General features: G+C 55.2%; 1 protein-coding gene across 1 annotated transcript; it reads left to right on the top strand.

Moving 5' to 3' along the window:
- Positions 1-390: 390 nt before the first annotated feature.
- Positions 391-18,453, top strand: MAP3K14 (mitogen-activated protein kinase kinase kinase 14; the record flags this gene model as incomplete). The annotated part of the gene is made up of 15 exons (XM_079724640.1): positions 391-646; positions 1,866-1,935; positions 3,061-3,271; positions 3,393-4,013; positions 4,583-4,720; positions 10,494-10,623; positions 10,853-10,984; positions 11,425-11,529; positions 12,847-13,010; positions 13,494-13,644; positions 15,415-15,804; positions 15,967-16,073; positions 16,508-16,652; positions 17,826-17,926; positions 18,289-18,453. The coding sequence occupies 15 exons, from the start codon at positions 391-393 to the stop codon at positions 18,451-18,453; spliced, it is 2,886 nt and encodes a 961-aa protein (XP_079580766.1).
- Between the last annotated feature and the right edge of the window lie 5,132 nt (positions 18,454-23,585).

The raw sequence follows: 23,585 nt of genomic DNA, 5'->3' as shown, positions 1-23,585 counted from the left end.
ATCCACCACCCTGTTCTGGGGAAGCAAAGTTCACCACCAAACAAACAACAGAAAAAGATTCAGCCATTATTTATAAAGGCAAGAAAGAACCAACCCAGATGTTGGTCCACGTCTCTCCTGGAGGAGGCGGGCTGGAGTTCCCCGTGTGGGGCGGAGAGAGGGGCCATTTACGGTGGAGGGGCCAATAGGGCTGGGGGGCTCACCCCACGTGGAACAATGGTGAGGCTGCCATTTGGAACATTTGGAGGATAGCTACGTGTGGCGTGAGGAGGTAGAGACCCTCTGCCCCCTGCTTTTCTCCTCCCACCCAAGCCTGACCTGGGCGCCTCGGGGGCTGGGGGTGACCTGCTCTGTGTGTGGTCTCTCACAGGGTGAGCGTGAGCCTGGGAGATGGCAGTGATGGAAATGGCCTGCCCAGGCGCCCCCGGCTCCGCGGTCGGGCAGCAGAAGGAGTTCGCCAAAGCCCAGGAGAAGACACAGGCAACGGAGACGAAGCAGAGCTCTGTCCACAAGCTCGAGGCCGTGGAGAAGAGCCCCATGTTCTGCGGGAAGTGGGAGATCCTGAACGACGTGATTACCAAAGGCACAGCCAAGGAAGGCTCCGAGGGCGGGCCGGCCGCCATCTCCATCATCGCCCAGGCCGAATGTAAGGAGCCCTGGGCTGGGAGTGTTGGCAGAGAGGGCAAGTGGGGAGCCTGCAGGTGGGTGCAGCGCTTGTGCAAGGCTGGTTGGGCACCGATGGGGCTGGGCTCAGGGCCCCCCTGTGGAAGAGGGAAGTCAAGGTGACCACCATAGAAGACTTGCAAGACACACCTGGGAATTAAGCCAAGGATCAGTGTGAAGTGGGAGCTTGAACAGTGCAGGGGAGTGAAGCACAAGAAGGAAGAAGTGGCAGACGGAGGCCTTGCTCATGACCAGAGCAGGGGAAGGGAGCTGGGAGACAGGAATGCTTGGGCTCCAAGGTCCTGGGCACTCCCTGCAGGACCATCAGGCAGGCCTTCTGCTGGGACCTTGGGCAGCCTGAGCATCTCTGGAGAGGCCCAGGCAGGAAAGGCCAAGTGTTCCGGAGAGCCTCTCTGGACCCTGGGACCTGGGCCCTTCACCTCCTTCCACACTGGTGCTTGCCGCCCCCCACCCCCCAAAAGAATGAACGCCTGCCCTCGGGCCTGCAGGGCCGATGCAGGGTCTGCGGGGCATCCCAGGCTGACCCTTTCTGCTTCCACTCACAATACCTCAAGATGGCTCAGAACAGTGGCTGCCACCAGAGCCTGAGAAACTCCCAGCGGCGTGGGGAGGGCCAGGAATCCCCTCTCTGCCCCACACCTACCCTCCACCCCAGGAGGTTTCCTGGGGTGGAGCCTGGCGAGACCTACAGCTCATAACGGTTATTTTCTCACATACACACATCCTTCCCCTCATCTTCTGCTTCCTTCTGGCTGGCCTTCGACGAGAGATGAGAGAATAAAAATTAAAGTGGAGTGAGTGACATAGTAATGGTAGTACTGCGCACACGCGCGCACACACACACGCGTTATATGTAATAGTGTATATTTGTGGAGCTGTTACTGTGTGCCAGGCACTTAGTTGAGTGTTTTATATAGATCATCTCACTTACACCTCACAGTACGTGAAGGTGAGGTGGGCACCCTGTGATCCCATATTGTAGGCACGCCCTGTGCCTTGACCCTCAGGCTGGGAGGGAGGGGTGAGGCTGCCAGTGAGAGGAGGTGAGCCGCCAGGCGGAAGGGGTCTGGGAAGGAGGAGCGGCCGGGAGGGTATCTGCAACCGTGCCTCTCTCCTAAGTGCTGAATTCCTGTTCTTTCTCTCCTTTCTGCTCATCCAACCCCTTTGCTTTTACTTAAAAGGTGAGAATAGCCAAGAGTTCAGCCCCACCTTCTCAGAACGGATCTTCATCGCTGGCTCGAAACAGTACAGGTAAGGAAGTCAGCTTGAGTGGGGTGGCAGGGAGCTGCCGCGGGGGCGTCCCCACCCCGGCTGCTTGCCCAGGCCGCTCCCAAGTGACCCCTGGCTCCTTCCTTCAGCACCTGTGGTTCGGCTCTTGGAACCCACCCAGGCGTCCTCGCTGAGCTGCTCTTGCAGCCAAATAAGCTTTTCAAAAGCTTTTCCCAGCGTGTGGGTGACTACCTCTGGGTCACATCAGGGTCACATCGGCTTGACATTTTATTTTTATTCTCCTCCTCGGAGTCCTTGTTGCTCCCCCTCGGTTCCCATCAGTAGGGAGGATGCTGGGAACAGGAGGCACTTTGCCGCTGGCGCGTGACCACGAGTGCAGGCCCAGAGAAGCCGCTCTAACTCGGGGAGAAACCTGCTGTGTCTTTCCTTCTGTGAGACACACCCAAGGAGGGATGAGGGCTTGGAAACAGGCAGGGACAGGCTTGCAGCTTGGCGGCCCTGTAGAAAGGAGGACAAGTGCGGCTCCGTCTGTTCCCAGCCTCCCCAGCCCCAAAGAAGATTCTTGGCAGCTGGAGGTTGAACCTGGAAACGGTTCCTCCCCTACCACCAGGTGGACTTCTTTATCGTTGGAATTTGGGAACTGCTAGCGGGAAAGTGACCAAAGCTGTCCCTGCTTTGGAGGCAACAGAAGCCAACTCAGAGCCGAGAATGCCTGCCGAGGGCTGTGGCCCTCTGAGCCACATGCCCCCCTTCCGGGGCCTCTCAAGGGCAAGCCCCCCTTGGAGAGCAGGGAGAGAACCATGTCTCCCCCTCCACCCAGAAGAGCCGTGTGCACCCTCACTTTAGTAACAACCACTGTTGATCGGAAGCTTGCCGTGGGGCCGGGCACCGAGGCAGGCTTTTTAAATGAGCTATTTCATTTAAACCCCGTCTTCGCCCTGCCTGGCAGGAAACGCCACCTCCATGTTATCAATGAGGAGCCTAAAGGGCTTTGGGGCTCAGGAACTTTCCCACGTTCACACAAGTCCTGACCAAGATGGGATTTGACCTCGGGTCTGTATGTATGACTCCAGCCGCAGCTACCTGAGCCGTTGTCTCCCTGCCCCCTCACACTCAGAATGCGTGTCTGTGTCCCCTTGCTGACAGCCAGTCCGAGAGTCTTGATCAAATCCCCAACAATGTTGCCCACTCGACCGAGGGCAAAATGGCCCGCGTGTGTTGGAAGGGGAAGCGGCGCAGCAAAGCCCGGAGGAAACGCAAGAAGAAGAGCTCCAAGTCCCTGGCTCAGGCAGGAGTGGCCTTGGCCAGACCCCTCCCCAGAACCCCTGAGCAGGAGAGCTGCACGGTCCCGGTGCAGGTGAGACCCGCCCCTACGCCCAGACCCCTGTGCCGGGCACCCCCTGGGCTCAGGGGCCTTCGGAACATCACCTGTGCCTTGGCCCCAGCCCCGCATCCTAACAGCTGTGTTTCCCCCGCAGGAGGATGAGTCTCCGCTAGGCACCCCGTATGTTAGAAACACCCCCCAGTTCTCCAAGCCTCTGAAGGAGCCAGGCCTCGGCCATCTCTGGTTTAAGAAACTCGGGGAGGGCCTGCGGCCAGCGCTGCCTCGACCGGAACTCCACAAACTGATCAGCCCCCTGCAGTGCTTAAACCACGTGTGGAAACTCCACCACCCCCAGGACGTAGGCCCCCTGCCCCAGCCCGCTCACCCCTTCCCCTACAGCAGACGGCCCCACCCCTTCCCGTTCCACCCTCTCCAGCCCTGGAAACCTCACCCCTTAGAGTCCTTCTTCCTAGGCAAACTGGCAAACTGTGTAGACAGCCAGCAGCCCCTGCCCGGCCCTCCCCTGGGCAGACTGGCCTGTGTAGACGGCCAGAAGCCCCTGCCTGGCCCACACGTGAAGCCCAGCTGCCCGTCTCATGGCTCGAGTGACAAGCTGTCCGTGGAGGAGTACCTGGTGCACGCTCTGCAAGGCAGCGTGAGCTCCGGCCAGGCCCGCAGCCTGGCCAGCCTGGCCAAGACCTGGTTGGTGGGGGGCTCCAAGCCTCGGGAGCCCAGCCCTGAAACCGAGGACAGTGAGGGGGTCCTGCTTATCGAGGCGAGTAGTCCCCAAACACACGTACACCTACCACCGCCTCCACCTCCAGGGCCGTCCACCTTCACTACCCCCTTCCCTTCCCCTTTTCCTCTAGTTCTCTTCCTGGGTCACTGTGTGATGTTATGTGATTTTCCCAAACTTAGATTTCTGGGTGTTATCCCGTCCATCTCTGACACTATCCCTTGTCCCCCGCCCGTCTTCACTGTCCTTCCCTTTCCTCTACCACTTAGCTCCTGAGTCATTTTTTCTCATGGTCAAGGCGGTTGACAATTTCGTTTCTGTCCCACAATCACAAGTCTGGGGAGGAGGTTTCTTCATCGCAAGGATCGGCTTGCCTCAGCCCGTGAAGCTCTCCTTTGCCTTCGCCTGACTCCTGCAACCCCCTCTCTGGGTCCATCCCCACACCCCGACCCCGAGCCCTGCCTCAGACCTGCTGGTGTTCTTGGATGTGAGGGCTCAGCCCAGCAGCCTGGCAAGGGCCACCAGCTGGAGAGCCTTCCTCACTGTAACCCTTCATCCCTCCACTGCCCTGGCCACTGAAACCGGCCTCTGTCTCCTGCCAACCCCAGAAACTCAAGCCGGTGGATTATGAGTACCGAGAGGACATCCACTGGGCCACGCGCCAGCCCTGCCTGGGCAGAGGCTCCTTCGGAGAGGTCCACAGGATGGAGGACAAGCAAACCGGCTTCCAATGTGCCGTCAAAAAGGTATGCCGGGCTCCGGGGCTGAGGAGGGAAGGCGGGCAGGAGGCCTGTCGCGTTCCCTCTGCTTCCTTTCAAGGTTAGCACAGGGAGGCCATGGGTCTGACTCGTTAACGGCGTCTGGCTATCCTGGCTGCCCCGGGTCAGCTGGAGCTGGAAGGGGACAGTCCAGGTCACGTGTCCCCGCCTGGGCACCGCGCTTGGTGCGCGTGTATGTGAGAGGGAGCACGAGAGTGTGCACGCGGCCTGGGCCACTCCTGATGCCAGGCCCCTAGAGCAAGTCAAAACCTGGAAGATGGTTGGATTGTCATGAAATTCATGTTGAGCTGAAACCCCTAAGCTACGTAGTGGACCAGAAGGTCATAGCAAGTGCATAGCCTCCACCTGACAGGCGCTTCCCAAAGGAGGCCGTGCACCTTGGGAATCAGGCCTGACTTGAGTTTGGGCTCTGCCTCCTGTCGGCCGGAGGCACTAGGTCCTGCGAGATGGACATTATGGGAAACGAGACTTAGCAAGAAGCCCCGGGCTTGTCCGACTGTAGAGTTTGGCTTTGAACCTCTCTTTGGGAAGGGACAGGGGAGGAAGACTCGTGCTTCTAGGATTTTGATTAGAGGCAGAGGCCTGAGTCACCTCTCCCACTCCCTCGTCTCACTGATGTTAGAACTGGAGACCAGAGAGGGTGTGCACCTTGCCCACAGCTGCACAGCTGGGCCTGGAACTGAGGCCTCCTGTCAGATCACACTGCCCAGGCCTCGCAGTCCTTGAGGGTGTCAGCCGTGCTCTCCTTCACATACCATTTCTCCTCCTCTCCTCTCCTCTCACCTTGACTAGAAGCCACCTTGTCCTTGACCCCAACTCAGCCTGAGGGCTAGCGCCAAGGACTTCCTAAGATGGAAATCAGAAACATTTCCATGGGCCATTTCCCTGGCCCTTGGGCAGCGTGAAATAAGCTAATTCAAAGATGGACCTTGGGGCCTCCCTGGTGGCGCAGTGGTTGAGAGTCCGCCTGCCGATGCAGGGGATACGGGTTCGTGCCCCGGTCTGGGAGGATCCCATATGCCGCGGAGCGGCTGGGCCCGTGAGCCATGGCCGCTGGGCCTGCGCGTCCGGAGCCTGTGCTCCGCAACGGGAGAGACCACAACAGTGAGAGGCCCGCGTACCGCAAAAAAAAAAAAAAAAAAAAAAAAAAAAAAAAAAAAAGATGGACCTTGTTTTCCAATGGCTTTTGTCAAGGACACTCTGATCCCCAAAAGGAAAAGGACCAAATAGCCAGCCCAGGCAGGTCCATCCCGCTCAGGCCCCACGCAGAGTAGACACTGCTGCCGCCACTGTCTTGGGTGCCTGTGACTTTAAGGGGCGATGGTACAGATTGTGTTGTGAGTAAACCTGGCTGCCCTGGCTTGTGTGTGACCAGGTGTTAGAGTTCTAGAGTTTGGGCCTCGGGGTGATGGGATGAGAGGGGACTATCCGTAGGTATTACCCCAAGCTTCAGGCATACCGTGTCAAATAAGCCAGCTCCACCCCTGCCCACCCCCACCGGCCGAAACACGTGCTTAGTTCTTGCCAGCACGGGTCATCGTGTTTCGCTGGGATGCCAAGGCCACGTGTCTGACCCCCTCAGCTGCAGTCCCCTCCCCGGGCCACCGGAGAAGGCTCAGCTGTTCCTCCTGAGAGGCGGGTGGGAGGAGGGCAAGAGAGTGTGAAGTGTCCTGGAGATGAGCGCCCATGCTGGGGAGCTTAGTCACCGGGCTCCTCAGCTGTTCCCCTGCTGAGGTTCTCAGAGTCCCAGGCAACAAGGTAAACAACCCTAATATAGTAGAAGAGAACAGAGACTCCCTTTCTCACCTCCCCGAGGCAGTCAGACAAGCTCCAAGAACGAGGCACGGACTTGCCAGCCCCGGAGCCGCTGCCCCAGCCCACCAGAGCCAGCCCTTCTCAGAACTCCGCCTCCCCCATCCAGGATCTTAGCGGGGTTGGCTTTTGGCAGCCCACACAGCTGCCTTTGGTCAGGCAGACCACCCCTCCTTTCTCTCCAGGGCAGCGGGGTAGGGAAGGCAGTAGTGTCCTTTAGCGTTTTCAGCTGGAAGATCTCAGAAACAGTTCCCTGCTAGGGGGTCAGGGTGGAGGGTGGGGACCAAGGATCAGAGGTCAAGCCGCACGGGGGGTCAGAGCAAGTCTGCACACCCTCTGACGCTCCCTAGGGAGGATCCAGGATGTGGGGTATCATGTGGTGACATCAGCACCCCATTGGCCCTCCTTCTAGAACATTCATGGCCCCAGGTCAGATGTTGATTGGTCACAAGTCCAGGGCTTAATGTAGGGTTTGGGGTGGGGTGGGGTTACGGTTTTGTTTGAGCTTACTTTTAATTTCAAATTAATAGAGGCTCATTGTAAAAGAATGATACCCAAAAAGCAAAAGTCCCTCTGTTGCCCGGTGCCCTTCTGAGGTAACCAGCCTTTGACACAAATCTTTTTTAGACTTGTTACGCACATATAAACATGTAGTTGCTTCTTTTATTGAAATGAGATTGCACTCATTTGTTGTTCTGTACCATGTTTTTTCAGGTAATAGTGTATCACGGATAGATTTCCTTATTGGTACATATACATCTGTCCAGTGCTTTTTAACAGCCAGTGTGTAAGTTCTTAACCTAGTCAGTGGATGAATTCATAAGATCCATGAATTCCTGGAACTTTATTCTAAAGTGTGTATGTGTGTGGCACGTGTGGACACATACACATTTTTTATTTATTAGATTGTCAAAGGGGTCTGTGGCTCAAAGAGGGTTAAGAACTGTACGTTTGAGAACATCTGGCTCGAGCATGGAGTTCTGGGAGCCTCCTTTTGCCTCTGCCCTGATCTGGGATAGGGTGGCCTTGGCCAAGTCCAGCCAGCTGTTGTTACCAAGCACCTGTTCTGTGCCAGACGCTGTGCCAGGGAGACAGAGGTGTGGAATCCACACGCCTGACCTGAAGGAGCTCAGATTTTAATGGGGGGTGGACACTTACATGGTGTAAAGGTGGTAGAAGCAGCCATCAGCCGGGGACATGGTGAAGTCAGCCGGGACAAGTGTTAAGAAGGAGATCAGTACAAGGACCGAGGGGAGAATATCTCGATGGTGATGACGAAATAAGGCGGAAAGCTTATGTGCCCAATACTGTGTTAGCCACCTTACATATTTATGTTCCTGGGATCTTTAAAAGAACTTATTAGAGTTGCTGTTACTCTCGTTTTTACCGATGAAATAAAATGGATACGAATACTAAAGAAAACAAGAGGGAAAGTTTCAAGAAGGAAAAAGCGATCCGCAGTGTAAAGCGGGCAGGCAGTTAAGCAGAGGGAAGTGGCTTGTGGATTTGGCAGCTAGGTGATTGCTGACCATGTTTCCACCTGGGTAGGCGCGTGCCTGAACGTAGGTAAAAACGTCCCAGGTGTAAAAGCTAATACACCTGGAAGGGCCTTCAGCGAGGTGGGGTAGCTGGGAGCTCTGGAGTCAGGCTTCCCCCACCAAAATCCCAGCTTTGCTACTTTATATCCAGTGGCCTTGAGCAGATTACTGGTCCAGTCTTCAGCTTCCTTGTCTGTAAAATGAGATAATATCACCTCCTAGGCTATCGTAAGATGTAAACAACTAATGCTTATGAAGTGCTGAGCACAGTGCCTGGCACGTGTTAAGTGGGCATTAAATATTAGTCCGCATTAATTAACATCCTCATCAGAGTCCAGCCCTCACTTGACAGACGAAGACACTGAAGTCCAGGGAGGAGAGGTGGCCGGACGGGCAGCTGGCCTGGACCAGAAGGCCGTCCTTTCTCCCTTGGGACCGCCCTTTCAGCCTGCTCTCCCTGGGGCTGGCCCAGACTTCTAACGCACCTTGTGTTTTGAAGTGTCCCTTCCAACCCCCTCTGATCTGGGTGGTTGGGAAGGGTTTTAATATTCCTGGGACCCTCCAGAGGACTTACGGATTTCTTCAAAGTTAAAGCCGAGGCTCGCAGACTTTCTTGGTTCACAGCCCTTAAGGTCTCAGTCATTTTTTCAAGGTGCTCCAGGCCAAAACAAGTACTGACCAGTTCCATTTATTAAATAATTGGGTCCAATAATAAGTCTTTATCCTAATAACCTAGTAGCCATTTGAATAACAACACACATAAACTGAGAGATAAATTTTGTTCTTAAGCAAGCGTTAATTACTAACGGGATGCATGCCTCGTTGGGCAGGCACAACTTCTCCAACTTAGAAATCATTGGACGCCATCACTTTCATGTCCTGCTCCACATTATCCCCCTGAAGTACCTTTTTGTCACAGCAACCTCCAAAAACCTGGCTTCATAAAGATACGTCATCAGAAGAATGCAGTTCGATCATTGAAACCGAACTGTCTCACGCTAGTAGTTTGTGTGGTGTCCCCAAATGTCAGTCGTTGCTGTTTCCCTCAAATGCAAAATACCCTGTAGCCCCCTTCCAAGTTCTCTGCGGTGCCCCAGGGTGCTTCACCCCACAGTTTGGGAGCAGTGGGGTTAAAGACATTTGTTCATACAAGTCCGGTTGGCAAATCAGTTCCACCTCAGGTTCAGAGCTGGAAACACTGACAGGGAGTCAAAGTTCATGTGAGTTGATTAACCAAACCAGATATTCTGCAAGGAACCAAAAGAGGGACATTTTCCACTGATAGGCTAAAGTCCAAAAGCTGCACACGTCAGCAGGTCTCGGAAGAAAACTGCCAGGCCCTGACTGACGGCTTCCAGGCTAGTTTTGTTACCACTCATGCCCCCTGGTGGTACTTCTCAGGGCTAACATGAGAACCAGCTGCAGCCGGAAAGGACAAGTCTCTATTAGGAAGTGTAAGCATTCAGTAAGCTGCTCTTATGTGAGCTGGAGGGGGGAGGCGGGGAGCTGGCATTTCCTGAGCACCCACTAGTTGCCAGGCCTGTTGCTGGTTATCACCCCTCCAGATCCCCACTCCACCCTGGAGCGGATGCCACTGTCCCCACCGTTCACATGTGGAGGCACATAGCTTGGGGGAAGTGATCTACCTTTGGAAATGGCCAAGCCAGGGTCTCAGCCCAGGATGTTTGTATCCAAGGCCTATTTCTTCCCTCCATGTCATGCTGGTCCCTGCAGAAAGGAGTGGGTGGTCCCTGGCCTGCCAGTCCCCTGTAGGAGGGGCCTTGGCCAAACCCCTCCCCATAGGAGAATCCTCTCCTATGCCCAGATCCTGGGGAAACAGCTGCAAACAGAGTAAACAAGCACTGCCCCATCTACATGGACATTTTAGCCCTCAGGGGAAAAGGCAAATAATAAGTGCTGAGAAGGACGCTGAGGATCCAGGGGCACTGACAGAGCCAGAATCTTGGCCGCATCAACTCTGGCTACAGAAGCCCAGCATCTTAAGAGTAGAAGTGGATGTTGATACAGAACAGGTCCCATGACCTAGAAACTGTCCAAACATTTGGGCTGGGGAAGAGAAAGTTCTGTGTTTGGCCGATCTCTGAGGGTGGGCAGCATGCCAGGGGCCTGGATAAGGATTGTAGTTTTTGTGACTATATTTCCATAGGCATCAGCACTGCAGAACTTTATTCGAGTAGTAGGCGTTGACCCCGACCCCCAGGGGGCACAGTGTAGTCTCTAAGGGTCCAGTAGGCCCCTGCCTGGCCTCAGAATCGTCACCGGGAACATCAGCGGCCTCTGTGCAGGGAGCTTCAAGGGTCCTGACAGGATGCCAGGGAACCAGCCCTGGTCCGTCACCCTGACTCACACCCACCTCTGGGCCCTTCCAGGTGCGAGTTGAAGTGTTTCGGGCTGAGGAGTTGATGGCCTGTGCGGGATTGACCTCACCCAGAATCGTCCCTTTGTATGGAGCTGTGAAGGAAGGTCCCTGGGTCAACATCTTCATGGAGCTTCTAGAAGGTGAGGAGCCAGCTGCCGCTCCTTCTCCCTCCACATTCAGAGCCAAGGGTTTCCCTGAGTCTTGCCCAGGTTGACCCTCGTCCCCAGTCAATCCGTTTTTAATCTCTTGACCCTGTGACATTGGCAAGAAAGGCCTGCTTTCTACCACCTGCCCTTCGAAGGCACTTGCCCTTGGCTGGCTTGCAGGCCTGGAAAAGCCCCATGTAAAGACTGGCCATTGGTCTCCTAGGTGGCTCGCTGGGCCAGCTCATAAAGCAGAGGGGCTGTCTGCCGGAGGACCGGTCCCTTTATTACCTGGGCCAGGCTCTGGAAGGGCTGGAATACCTCCATACCCGAAGGATTCTACATGGAGATGTGAAAGGTAAGGCTCAGGGCGCCTGTGGCCCTGGACCCCATGGGGCTCCTTCCTCACCCCACCCTGCCTGGTTTCCTCCCAGGTCTTCTGGGCCTGCTCCAGTAGGAAGGGGAAGTGTGTTCTCCCAGCGCTCAGCCTGGCACTGTAGTTTCCAGTGGGTGATGCCCACAGAGAACAGCAGATCAAGCTCCTACCACACTGGTGACCACTGGGGGAGGGTGGGGACAGCAGAGCTGAGTGGCACTGTCCCCTCACCCTCAGAGATCCTGCCTGCTGCCTGCCTCCAGGCTGAACTGATTCCCTCCTCCCTCCCTCCATGACTAATGAAACTAATCAGAAGCAGCAGCTGCCATGCAGGGTCAGCCAGAAAACTGCCGGAGGTGCAGATTGGGCCGGGGCCCTTGGTGACTCACCTGTTCCTCTTCTTCCCGGGGGTGGCCTGGCAGCCGACAATGTGCTCCTGTCCAGCGATGGGAGCCACGCAGCCCTCTGCGACTTTGGCCATGCTGTGTGCCTTCAACCCGATGGCCTGGGGAAGTCTTTGCTCACAGGTACGCCCCTCCCCGCCGCCGCTCCCCACAATGATAATAGCCAGTAGCCTTTACTACGCATTAGCCATGCGCCTTCTCCTGTACTTTCCTTAATGGCAATCAGAGACGTGAGCACTTTAGGTCCACCAAGATACTTCAGCCCCACAGCAACCCTAGGTTATCATGAGGCTTTTGTTGTTAGGCTTAAATGCAACAATGCGTATCAGGTGCTTGTTTCTGATGTTCCTGTTATACAGGGTAGGGAACAGAAAGGCTGGGTGCCTCGCCTGAGGTCCCCAGGTGTCCTACCTCAGAGCCCCCAGAGCTCCACCCCTCTTATCCAGCCTTTTCTGGGGAGCTGTGCTCCCACCCTGCGACCTCAGCCCTCCTGTGCCTCTGAGAGCACAGTTTCTGAAAGCAAAATGGGAAGGCTGACCAAGGGGCTGGGGCTCAGTAGCTGAAGAAATCCCTGTTTTTAACTTACATTCTTCTGATTATCAAAATAATCCATACCCACTGTAAAATATTTGGCAACTACAGTGTTAAGTGGTATGGAAGGGGAGAGAAAAAGAATTCTCACCATTCCTCTTGCCCAGAGAGATAATCATGAATATTTTAGATAATTCCCTCCAGGTCTTTTTTTTTTCTGTACATAGTTAAGGCCATTATAACACGATTTTGTGCCCTGCTTTTTTATTTATAGCATTAGCATAAAATTATTTCATTTTGACCAAAGGAAAAAGAGTCTTTTAGAAGTGATTCTTTGTTGTTAAAGGACTGTTGGTAATTCTGAAGATGTAAATTGAACATGGGCACCTGCCCTCCACTTTGAAATAACTGTAGTGTTTTCTTCTTATTACAAAAATATCTTTTCTAATATCTTTTGCAGAAAGTAAAGCTAAGCAAAAATAAAAAATACAAACCACCAGAAAAAAATACTGTTCACATCTGGCATCAATCTTTCTAGTCTTTTATGCATATAAGTTTCCTTTTTCCTTTTTTTTTTTTTTAACCTACATTTTAGGAACATCATACCACTAATCAGTCTTCTACAACCGAATTTCCAGTGTCTAGGCCCCTCCCCCCTTTTGGAAAGCACTTTAAGGGTTTGGTCCACAGGGCAGAGCCTGTGTTTTGGATGATATATTCTTTGTCCTGGTCCCCAGGACAATCCCCGACTTGGCTCAGCCCCAGCAAGTTTGATTTGGAGGCTTTATCTCTATTTAAGGTACTTTGAGACAGTCAGGGTGTTTCATGAATTGACTCGGGTGGTCATTGCCAAGGCTCGTGCCCATCAGAGTTCACAGTTGCCTTTTCTGTCTCTCCTCACCTTCTCAGGGGACTACATCCCCGGTACAGAGACCCACATGGCGCCAGAGGTGGTGATGGGCAAGCCCTGTGATGCCAAGGTGGACATCTGGAGCAGCTGTTGCATGATGCTGCACATGCTCAATGGCTGCCACCCTTGGACCCAGTACTTCCGAGGGCCGCTGTGCCTCAAGGTCCGTGACAGCACCTGGGACAGCCAGCAGGGCCACGGGGCCCAGGCTGCAGGCTTGATGTGGCCTCCCATTTTGGCCGCTCTTCAGTGGCAGATGGGAGCAAGCAGAGGCCTCATCATAAATGTGGGATCCTGACTAAAATACTTGGCTACTCGAATCTGAGGGTCCAAGGGCAGATCCTAGGTGAGGGGTCTTCTTGGGTTTGTGGTTCAGGGCTCTCTTGCGTCCACACCCCGGTCCACCTCTGCCTGCCTCCTGACAGGCTGGGCCTGGGAGTCATGGGTGCCTCACCCCCTAGCTCTGTGCTGTCCTACCTTTTCTTGGAAAAGTCCCAGCCCTCACTCTAGACCAGGCCACTCTAGTCCTTGTGACCGACCCCAGCACAGCAGGGCAGGGGAGAGTGGTGGGGGGGGCAAGAACAGAAAGCTGGGGGCCAGGAAGTGACGGGGAGGCAGGCCTCATATGTTGCCTTTTGACCCCCAGATTGCCAGCGAGCCTCCGCCTGTGAGGGAGATCCCGCCCTCCTGTGCCCCGCTCACAGCCCAGGCCATCCAGGAGGGGCTCAGGAAAGAGCCTGTCCACCGAGCGTCTGCAGCAGAGCTGGGGGGGAAGGTCAGCCTGGCACTGCAGCATGGTAAGAGCCCCATGCTGGCTGCAGGGGGCGAGAGAGGCGGCGGGGTCATGTAGTGGCCAAGAGCAAGGTACTCAGCCTCTCAGAGCCTTGGTTTCCCCGTCTAGAGCATGAGCATGACACCAACCTCAGGCTTGTTAGGAAGACTGAGGTCCCGTGAGTCAAAGTGCTTAGTACTGTGCCTTGTACTGTGCTTAGTACTGTGTCTTGATGCAGAGGCTGTGCTCAGAGATGGGGCAAGGGGTTACAACATATAAAGGGAGGCTTGAACTCAGTATCAGAGAATGTAAAATAAAGCCAGGTGTCACTTTCTAGCCATTTGTGTGGGGAAAATCAGGAAGTTGGTTCCACGCCAAGTGTTGGTGGGGATGAGGGACAGTGGCCTTTACGCTCTGCTGGAGAGCACCTGGCAGCACTCCAGCAGACGTCTGCAGACCCAGGACCCAGCACCCTGCTCCAGGGCGCACCGCCAAAGAAACTCTGCCCAGGTCCATAAGGGGACACGCCTGCGGATGCATGCTGCAGTGTCGTTTGTGGGAAGGGAGTCGGGTGTCCCTCCCTGGGAGCTTGGAGAGGCCAAAGGTGGGGGTGGGGGGTGGAGGATGCTCCACGCAACGCTCACAGCAATTAAAGCAACTCATGCTCACGGGGCAACCTGGCTGGATCTTCAAGCCATAGTGCTGGCTGCAAAGAGGACCAACAGAGCAAGGCCTGGAACACAGTGCCTTCTCTGTAAATTAAAAATTGATAAATAGGGCTTCCCTGGTGGCGCAGTGGTTAAGAATCTGCCTGCCAATGAGGGGGACGTGGGTTTGAGCCCTGGTCCGGGAAGATCCCACATGCCGCGGAGCATCTAAGCCCGCGTGCCAGAACTACTGAGCCCGCGTGCCACAACTACTGAGCCTGCGCTCTAGAGCCTGCGAGCCACAACGGCTGAGCCCACGTGCCACAACTACTGAAGCCCACACACCTAGAACCCGTGCTCCGCAACAAGAGGAGCCACTGCAATGAGAAGCCCGCACACCGCAGCGGAGCGTAGCCCCTGCTCGCCACAACTAGAGAAAGCCCACGCACAGCAACAAAGACCCAACGCAGCCAAAGATAAAATAAATGTATTTTTAAAAATTGATAAATAAAAACAACATATGCTTTGCAAGAATTCGATCAAACCCAAAATGACACGTTGAACATAAGAGAACATCAGCCGGGGGCGGGGTAGGGGGTGGCAAGGGAGAGACAGTGGTTATGGGAACGAAAGGGAATAAGTAAAACAGAAGAGAGACCTTGCATAGCCCCTGACGCCAAACATAGATGGTAGTTGTAATGGCCCCAGGGCTGAACTGCCCCCCACTCCAGAGGAATGGTGTCTTCAGGAAGCACTGACTATCGGGAAGGGAGGGGTAAGAGAGACGGAGGGTCAGCGAGGCCCATTCGCCTGGGAACTGTGAGTTGGCATGACCCCAGAGCTATTTTTAAATCTTCTCTTTACTATTAATATTAACAAAATCCTTCTCTGGAGCCAATTCTGTAATTTTTAAATTGGCAGTTGTTACCTAGGAGGAAAATGGAATAAAAGAAATACTGTCTTAGTCCCGTCATCGGGGCCATCTTATGGAAGAGGCCTCCTCTGGAGGCCACACACTGCCCTCCAAAGTCATGTCCTGGCCGGGCAAAAGGCCACCCTCACTGCCTGCTTCTGGCCCTCTTCGGCTCAGGAAAGGCCACCTGGCCTGGCCCATTTCTACCTCACCACGTGTGCTCTCTGTTTTGTAGTGGGAGGTCTGAGGAGCCCTTGGAGGGGAGAGTACAGAGAACCAAGACATCCGCCGCCACTCCAAGCCCACCCACCGCCAAGCCAAGGGCACCCTCACCAGACCCTACGTGCCCCACCAGTGGAGCTCTCGCCAGGGGAGCTCTCACCAGAGGCCCCGGGGCCCCAGCCAGCCGAGGACGCAGCAGGCGGGGCCCCTAAGCTCCAGCCTCCTCCACCCCCAGAGCCCCCAGAGCAGAACAAGTCTCCCAGCCTGCCCTGGGGCAAAGGAGAGTCCGGGACGTGGGAACCACTGGCTCTGTCCTCCCTGGATCCGGCCCCAGCCAAGAACTCCAGCTCACCAGAGCGGAAGGCAACCTTCCCCGAGCAAGAGCTGCAACAGCTGGAAATAGGTACGGGCAGCCACGGCCTCCAGGTCCCCGAGCACGGGCCTGGGCCCTGCACCAAGGCCTGGGCTTCGTCCTCTTCCCCAGGGTCAGCAGTCTGCGCAGAATGCCGACGGCACAGCCGGACCCTCCCAGTCTTTCACAGCCGTCTTCTGCTTTTCTCTGCAGAATTATTTCTGAACAGCCTGTCGCAGCCATTTTCTCTGGAGGAACAGGAGCAAATCCTCTCATGCCTCAGCATCGACAGCCTCTCCCTGTCAGATGACAGTGAGAAGGTGAGTCGGCCGTGGACCAGGAGCCGGGGCACAGGGCAGGTGGCTTTGTGTCCGGCCAGTGAAGGGGCCGTGTGCAAGTCGTGGGTAAAGGGCAGGTGACAGGGGTGCCCATTCCTTCTGGGAGGGGTCCTCACTGGGGCAGGGGTCCTGGTTTCTCAGAATGAGACAGTCCATCTCCAACACACCTGGGAATTAGAGACTGGTTTGGCTACTAGGATAGTGAGGGGAAAGGCTTGGCTTTGGTCCCCACAGAATGCCTGTTCACCCTCCTCCAGCCCAAGGGCCCCTCAGGAGCTCAGCCCTGTGCTGAGCCCCAATGCTCAGGAGAGCCACGCTCCAGCCTAGGACATGGGCACTTCCTCGCCAAATCAGACCAAGGCCAGAGATGGTTCCCTGAGCCCGGGGGCCTGAGTCTGTGCCCACTCCTGTTTCAGAACCCGTCCAAGGCCTCTCAGAGCTCGCGGGACACCCTGAGTTCCGGCGTGCACTCGTGGAGCAGCCAGGCGGAGGCCCGCAGCTCCAGCTGGAACATGGTGCTGGCCCGGGGGCGGCCCACCGACACGCCGAGCTATTTCAACGGTACAGTCCCCTGATCCGCCTGGGACTGGGGAGTCTGAGAGTGGGGCACAGTGGGGAAGGGAGAGGAAGGCACCTGGCACCCAGAATTTGAGGTACCTGGCCATTAAGTTGGTTTAGAGTAAAGGCCCTGATCACCCAGAGCCTTTCCTCATGGGGCAGTCAAGGACCATTGACCCTTGTGAGCAGTTGATAGAGTCCCAGAAGGCCTCTAGCTTGGGGCAGAAAGCAGTCTTTCCTGGCCTGGAGTCCAAAACCTGAGCAATTAATGTCTTCTAAAGGGAAAAGGAAGAACAGGACCCCATGAGCGTTTTAATCAAGAAGTCAGCAATAGGGGCTTCCCTGGTGGCGCAGTGGTTAAGAGTCCACCTGCCAGTGCAGGGGACACGGGTTCGAGCCCTGGTCCGGGAAGATCCCACATGCCACAGAGCAACAAAGCCCGTGTGCCACAACTGCTGAGCCTGAGCTCTAGAGCCCATGAGCCACGACTACTGAAGCCCGCACGCCTAGAGCCCGTGCTCCGCAACAAGAGAAGCCAGCGCAATGAGAAGCCCGTGCACCACAACGAAGAGTGGCCTCTGCTCTCCGCAACTAGAGAAAGCCCGCGCACAGCTACAAAGACCCAACACAGCCAAAAATAAATAAATATTTAAAAAAAAAACCCTCAGTAGTAGGTTTGCTGAGATCCTCCTCTGACATTTGAAGTCAGAAGATGAGAAGGACAACATATGTAGAACTCTGTTTTCAAGCGTGGTTGCAGAGGTCATGTTGTGATTTTGACACAGTGAGGGTTTCATCAGCTCTCGGTTCCCTGGAGACAGTGAGATCATGGCATAAGCCCGCATGCCTGGCCACAGGCCGCACCACCTCAGGGACTTACAATCTAAGTTGCCCACAATCTAATTTAAGAATCTTTGTTTCCAGTTCCTTTCTGCTTTGTAAGTTGAAATACTACTTCCCCACAGCAGCCAACCTTAGATCTTTGCACTGTGCAGGCCAAATTCCTGGTGTTGACAGGAAATGGCCAGTAAGAACTAGCAGGGGTATAACATGACAGCCACTCCACCCTCCATGTCATCTCTGCAGCTTCCCCACAGCCACCCTGCTTCCCCCTACACAGGGCACCTTAGGGAGCTAGCAGCCACTCTCCTGATGGTCACCTTACCTGCCTTCTAGGTGTGAAAGTCCAAATACAGTCTCTCAATGGCGAACACCTGCACATCCGGGAATTCCACCGGGTCAAGGTGGGAGACATCGCAACCGGCATCAGCAGCCAGGTAAGGGGGCAGGTACACGCTTAGGGGCAGAGCCCCAGAACCCAGTGCACCTAGCCCAGTCCTCCAGGAAGGAGGCTTTTGAATAAGTAGAAATGGCACCAGAGGGAATAGTTGGCCCCAGATGTCCCCCGGGGTCCCAGGGCAAGACTGGCCGTGGTGATTGGAGGGCCCTCAGGATCCACACTTGGGCCAGGTGAGATTCTGCAAGTGTTCCAGAATGAAAGGCAGATGATACCTCAGGGCTGCCTACTCGGCTGGAGAGAGGTGTCTGCCAGCACGGCAGGAGACCATCAACGCCGCACTTCTAGGAACCTTCAGTGCCCCTTGCCACTCTCAGGCCCATTCGTTTGCTCTGCCCCCAGATCCCAGCCTCAGCTTTCAGCTTGGTGACCAAGGATGGGCAGCCCGTGCGCTACGACATGGAGGTGCCAGACTCGGGCATCGACTTGCAGTGCACCCTGGCCCCTGATGGCAGCTTCGCCTGGAGCTGGAGGGTCAAGCACGGCCAGCTGGAGAACAGGCCCTAACCAGCCTTCCACCACTGGCTCCACTCGGCCAGAAGCGACCTTCCTTTTCGGTGCTCAACGCTGCCCCTGAGACACAGGCTCAGCCTGCCTGCTCCCAGGGGTCTGCCAGCCTGTGGCTCAGCAGTGGGACCAGGGGCTGGCAGCAGTAAGGTGGGGCTAGCAGAACACCTCCCAGGATCTCCCACCTGTGTCCTTCCTGAGCCCACATGAGGAGGAGGAGGAGGAAGACAGGAGGCCTCTTCCCATGGGGAACAAAGAGGGTCTCCTCTGCCTTGGTCCTGACAAGCTGGCCTGACCCATTAGGATCAGTGACCACTTGCTGGCAGTCAGGGGAGAGTGGCTTCTGGCCCAGGTCCCAGAGAGGTGGGCGGGCCCCTCCCTCGGGTTCCAGGCAGGTATGAGCATCTAATGACCTACCCCCAGGCCCAGTACAGGACTGGGGCAGCAGGTGTACCTACCCTTGGGTTAATGGAGGGGGCCCTCTGACCCCCTTGGCCAGCCTTGCCTGGCCATCAGCCCCCCTTCTATCTCTAGGTGCTTTTCAGACCAGGTCAGGGAGGGAGGAATACCTGACACTGGGGGTCTCCCTGGGAGAAAACACCACACTTCTCAGGGAGCCGCAACCCAGGCCCTGAGCTGAGCTCAGCTTCGGCCAAGGACCAGAGAAGGCGTTCAAGTGACATGGTTCTCAGTCCCTAAGCACATACCCCTTTGCTGCTGGCCACCAGTCTTCCCCAGAGCATCAGGCCCCGAGCCCCAACCGCAGGCCCAGCACCGCCCCTACCCAGCTGGCACTCAGCCCCCTCATCTGCAGTAGTGAAGGGTGACGTGAGACCTACCTGACGGGAACGGCCTGAGGACAGAGCACGATAGACTCGAGAGAAGGCAGCAGACGCAGGCGCTACTGTTACCCAGGCCACGGCTCTCAACATCCTCACATAAGCTTCCCGAGACACACACTGGTCCTGCTGCCCCTGGTCTCGGGGGCACTGCCAGCTGCACTTTGCACTCTGATGACCTCAAGCACTTTCATGGCTGCCCTCCAGGAGGGCAGGCCAGCGGTTCTGCATGAGCACAAGCAGGCCAGGAGATGGGGTGAAGGGACTCAGCTCTTGACCCTCCTCCATGCATGTGGCCCCTCAAACCTCCTTCAGGTTTCTTTAAGGTGAGCACCCCTACCATCACCCCAGCCTCTTCCTCCCCGGCGAGCTGATCAGCACTCATGTAGCATTAATCAACTGTGAATTGTTGTGGGGTGAGAGGATGTCCCCTGAGAGTCCGTCTGGGGAGAAGCTCATCCACACGGTTTGCCAAGGTGGCCTCTGCCCAGCTCTCCACATTGAGCCATGCTGCTCCCCAGGGAGAGACCCCCGGCCCCCCGTACGTGAAGAACTGCAGCCTTGGTCCTGCAGAGTTGAGACGGTAGAGAACTCCTCGTGGGCAATAAAGTTTGAGGTAATGATAAGTGTGTTTGGGCCACGGTTGTCTCCACTCGCGCCTGCCTGTGTGCTGCACCTCACGTCCTAACAGCAGCCTCCTCGTGCCTTCTGGGTGGGAGCTTGTCAAGTCTTGCCCCGTAGGCAAGGACTGTTTTCAGCCCTTGAATGGGGCTGCTTTTCCCACCACTCCTCCCAGTTGGTGCTTCCAGTTCTGCCTCTGAGCTATCCATTCAGACCAGTTAGGCAAGATCCCCCCACCCAGTGACAGCAGGGAAGTCCCTGGCAGAACACTGCCAGGCTGAGGGGAGGAGGAGGAGGGTGTCGAGGCCTGGGCACTGACCCAGCAGGGATAGGTGGCGACAGACCACATGCCCAGAACAAAGACGTCCCCCCCCAGTCCCCGCCCCTCTGTCCCTGAGGCCTGGCTTCCCGGGAACTGAACTGGGAGTGAGCCTGCACTCCCAGCCTTTCCAGCCACCCAAGTGTCTGCAGGTGATCAGAGATGACTTTCCCAAAGTCGGTTCCCTGGTGGTGGGAGAGGACCTGTCTGTGCCACCAGCACACGGGGTGCCTTATCTAATCTGGCCCTGCACCCCAAAGCTGTGCCCCATTGTGTGTGCACTGGACACACGTGCACAACTTGGGGTAAAGGTGGCAGGTTCAGCAGGTTCTTGGAGGGTCCTGGGCGCACGGAAGGGGCAGCGGCCTTGTGCCAGTGTGCCCAGGGCAGGTGCAAAGTTCAGCCTAGCACGCCCCAGGCGTACAGGTCGCCGCCCTCCACCCATCTGGGCCTGCTGCAGAGAGCAGAGCCGCCCCATGTCTCCGGGAGAGGGGCATCCGGCTGCGGGGCGAGGTGGGGCAGCCCACCCCGGAAGATGCCCCCCAACCGCCAAGCCCACCCACGCGCCGGGATCGTGAGCGCTGTTCCCTGCCCGCAGGGGTCGCGGCAGGGATGTCACAGAGGGGGCGACATCACAGACGCCGGCGCCCCCGGCATCTCCACCGCCCTCCACAGCCCGCCACCAAAGAGCGCACTGGAGGCGGAGGGCCAGCAGCCACCAGCCCGCTCCCCGTCTCCCAGACAGAGCCTCGGTCAGCATGGGGGTGACAGGTGGGAGCGGGCGGGCCCGCGGCGAGGCGGGGCCGGGCGCGAAGGGACGGCCGGGGCGGGGCCGGGCGGGAAAAGTTAAAGTGAGGGGCGGGGCGCCGGGGGCGGGGATCGGCCGGGGCCCTTGCCTGGCGCCTGAAAGGAAGGTCGACCCCAGCCAAAACCCTCGCGATCCCAGCGAGGATGAGGGGCGGTGCTACCCTGACCACCACACCCACCCAGCGTTGGCCCTGCGCCGTGCACAAGCGTGTGTGTACACACGTGCACACCGAGGGGTGGAGGCCGCAGACCCGGCGGGTTCTTGGAAGGCTTCAGGGTACCCAGAAAGAGCAGTGGCCCTGTGCCCAGAAACGACACATGAATCATCCCAAACTGCCGAGAACCACCCCCAAATCAAATCAAGTTGTTCCTGGTTGATGCTTGGAGCTTTTGCAGGGAAAAGAAATCTGCTTCAACAGATGTTTACTGAGCGCATCCGTTTTGCTTTGCACTCTTCTCTGTACCAACGAGCAAAGATGTTTGCCCCTCAGGGCCCTGGATCTCCCAGGTTTCTAATAATGGGGGCTCAGATCCCCCCTCCCCCGAAATGGAGGCTTTCTTCTCAGGACCTTCTCTCCCAGGAGGACATGGGCCAGCCTTCAAAACGCGCCAAGAACCAACTACCAGAGAGCAGCTTTCCCCCGTCCCAAGTGCCTAAGGCAAACAAACTGATGCAGACAACTTAAATCACTCCTGCAACATTTACTGTAACCCCTTCAGGACTTACTCTTTTTGTTTGTTTGTTTGTTTGTTTGTTTGTTAATCTCAGCAGAGAACAGCATTTTATTTTATAAACTGATTGATAAATTTACTTATAAATTTATTTATTTGTGGCTACGTTGGATCTTCATTGCTGTGCGCGGGCTTTCAGCGAGCAGGAGATACTCTTCGTTGGGGCGTGCAGGCTTCTCATTGCGGTGGCTTCTCTTTGTTGTGGAGCACGGGCTCTAGATGTGTGGGCTTCAGTAGTTGTGGCACGCGAGCTCAGTAGTTGTGGCTCACGGTCTCAGTTGCTCCTCGGCATGTGGGATCTTCCCAGACCAGGGCTCAAACCCGTGTCCCCTGCACTGGCAGGCAGATTCTTAACCACTGCACCACCAGAGAACTCCTATTTTAGTTTTTAATTGTATAGTTGATTTACAATGTCATATTAGTTTCAGGTGTACAGCACAGTAATTGTTATATATATATATATTATATATATATATTATATATATATATGTATTTCTTTTTTTTTCAGATCCTTTTCCCTTATAGGCTATTACAAAATGTTGAGTATACTTCCCTGTGCTATACAGTGAGTCCTTGTTGGTTATCTATTTTAATATCTAGTAGTGTGTATATGTTATCCCTACCCCCCCACCCCCGCTTTCCCTTTTGTAACCATAAGTTTGTTTTCCGTGTCTGTGAGTCTCTATTTTGTAAATAAGTTTGTTTGTATTTTTTTTAGATTCTACATATAAGCAATATCATATGATATTTGTCTTTCTTTGTCTCTCTTACTTCATTTAGTATGATAATCTCTAGGTCCATCCATGTTGCTGCAAGTGGCATTATTTCAGCCTTTTTAATGGCTGAGTAATATTCCATTGTGTATATATATATATATATATATACCACATCTTCTTTATCCATTCATCTGTCCATGGATATTTAGGTTGCTTCCCTGCGTTGGCTATTGTAAATAGTGCTGCAATGAACATTGGGGTGCATGTATATTTTTGAATTAGAGTTTTCTCCAGATATATGCCCAGGAGTGGGATTGCAGGATCATATGGTAACTCTACTTTTAGTTTTTTAAGGAACCTCCATACTGTTCTCCATAGTGAGAACATTCCCACCAACAGTATAGGAGGGTTTCTTTTTCTCCACACCCTCGCTAGCATTTATTATTTGTAAGTGCTTAGTATTGTGCTAGGCCCTGAGTCTGATGAGTTAACTAAAAATTAAAATATAGGTTGGATAGCTAGGTTTATCACTGAGATGACGACAATAGAGATTTGGGCTGTCGGGCATGAGTAGGATTTTGTCAGTAGAGAGACTTTCTGAGTATCAGAAATAGCATGTGCAAAGGCACTGGGGCACAAAAGACCCTGCCATGCTCCAGGGTGTCTTAGGCTTGGGGCAAGGCAAGGAACTGGATACCAGGAGATGGAAAAAGAAGGCAGAGATCAGACCATGCAGGATCTTTGAGGCCACCCTAGAGTCTGGATGTGAGCAGAGGCAGGGGTGATGCAGCAGGCTCACTCTGCAGTCATTGAGATGCCCAGTGGGAATGGGCGTGGGGGGACATGGTTCAGTGGTCCATCTAGAGGCCTAAAGAAATTTCAGACAGCACAATGGTTAGCACCACAGGGCTTGGAGCCAGTCTGACTTGTGTTCAGGTCATGGTACTGCTCTCAAGAGCTGTGTGACTTGTGCAAGCTTCCTCATCTGTAAGAGGAGAGTCGTGGCCACCTGTGCATAGAGTGGCTCTGAGGATCGAATGTGTGCAAAGCACTCAGAACTGAGTTTTGAGGGGTAGTGAGTCCTGGGTTTGTGTTGAC

The sequence above is a fragment of the Hyperoodon ampullatus genome, assembly GCF_949752795.1.
Source record: "Hyperoodon ampullatus genome assembly, chromosome: 19".
In the NCBI taxonomy this organism is placed as follows: domain Eukaryota; kingdom Metazoa; phylum Chordata; class Mammalia; order Artiodactyla; family Ziphiidae; genus Hyperoodon; species Hyperoodon ampullatus.
The sequence above is the reverse complement of the archived record's forward strand: the minus strand, read 5'-3'. Positions and strand labels throughout refer to the sequence as shown.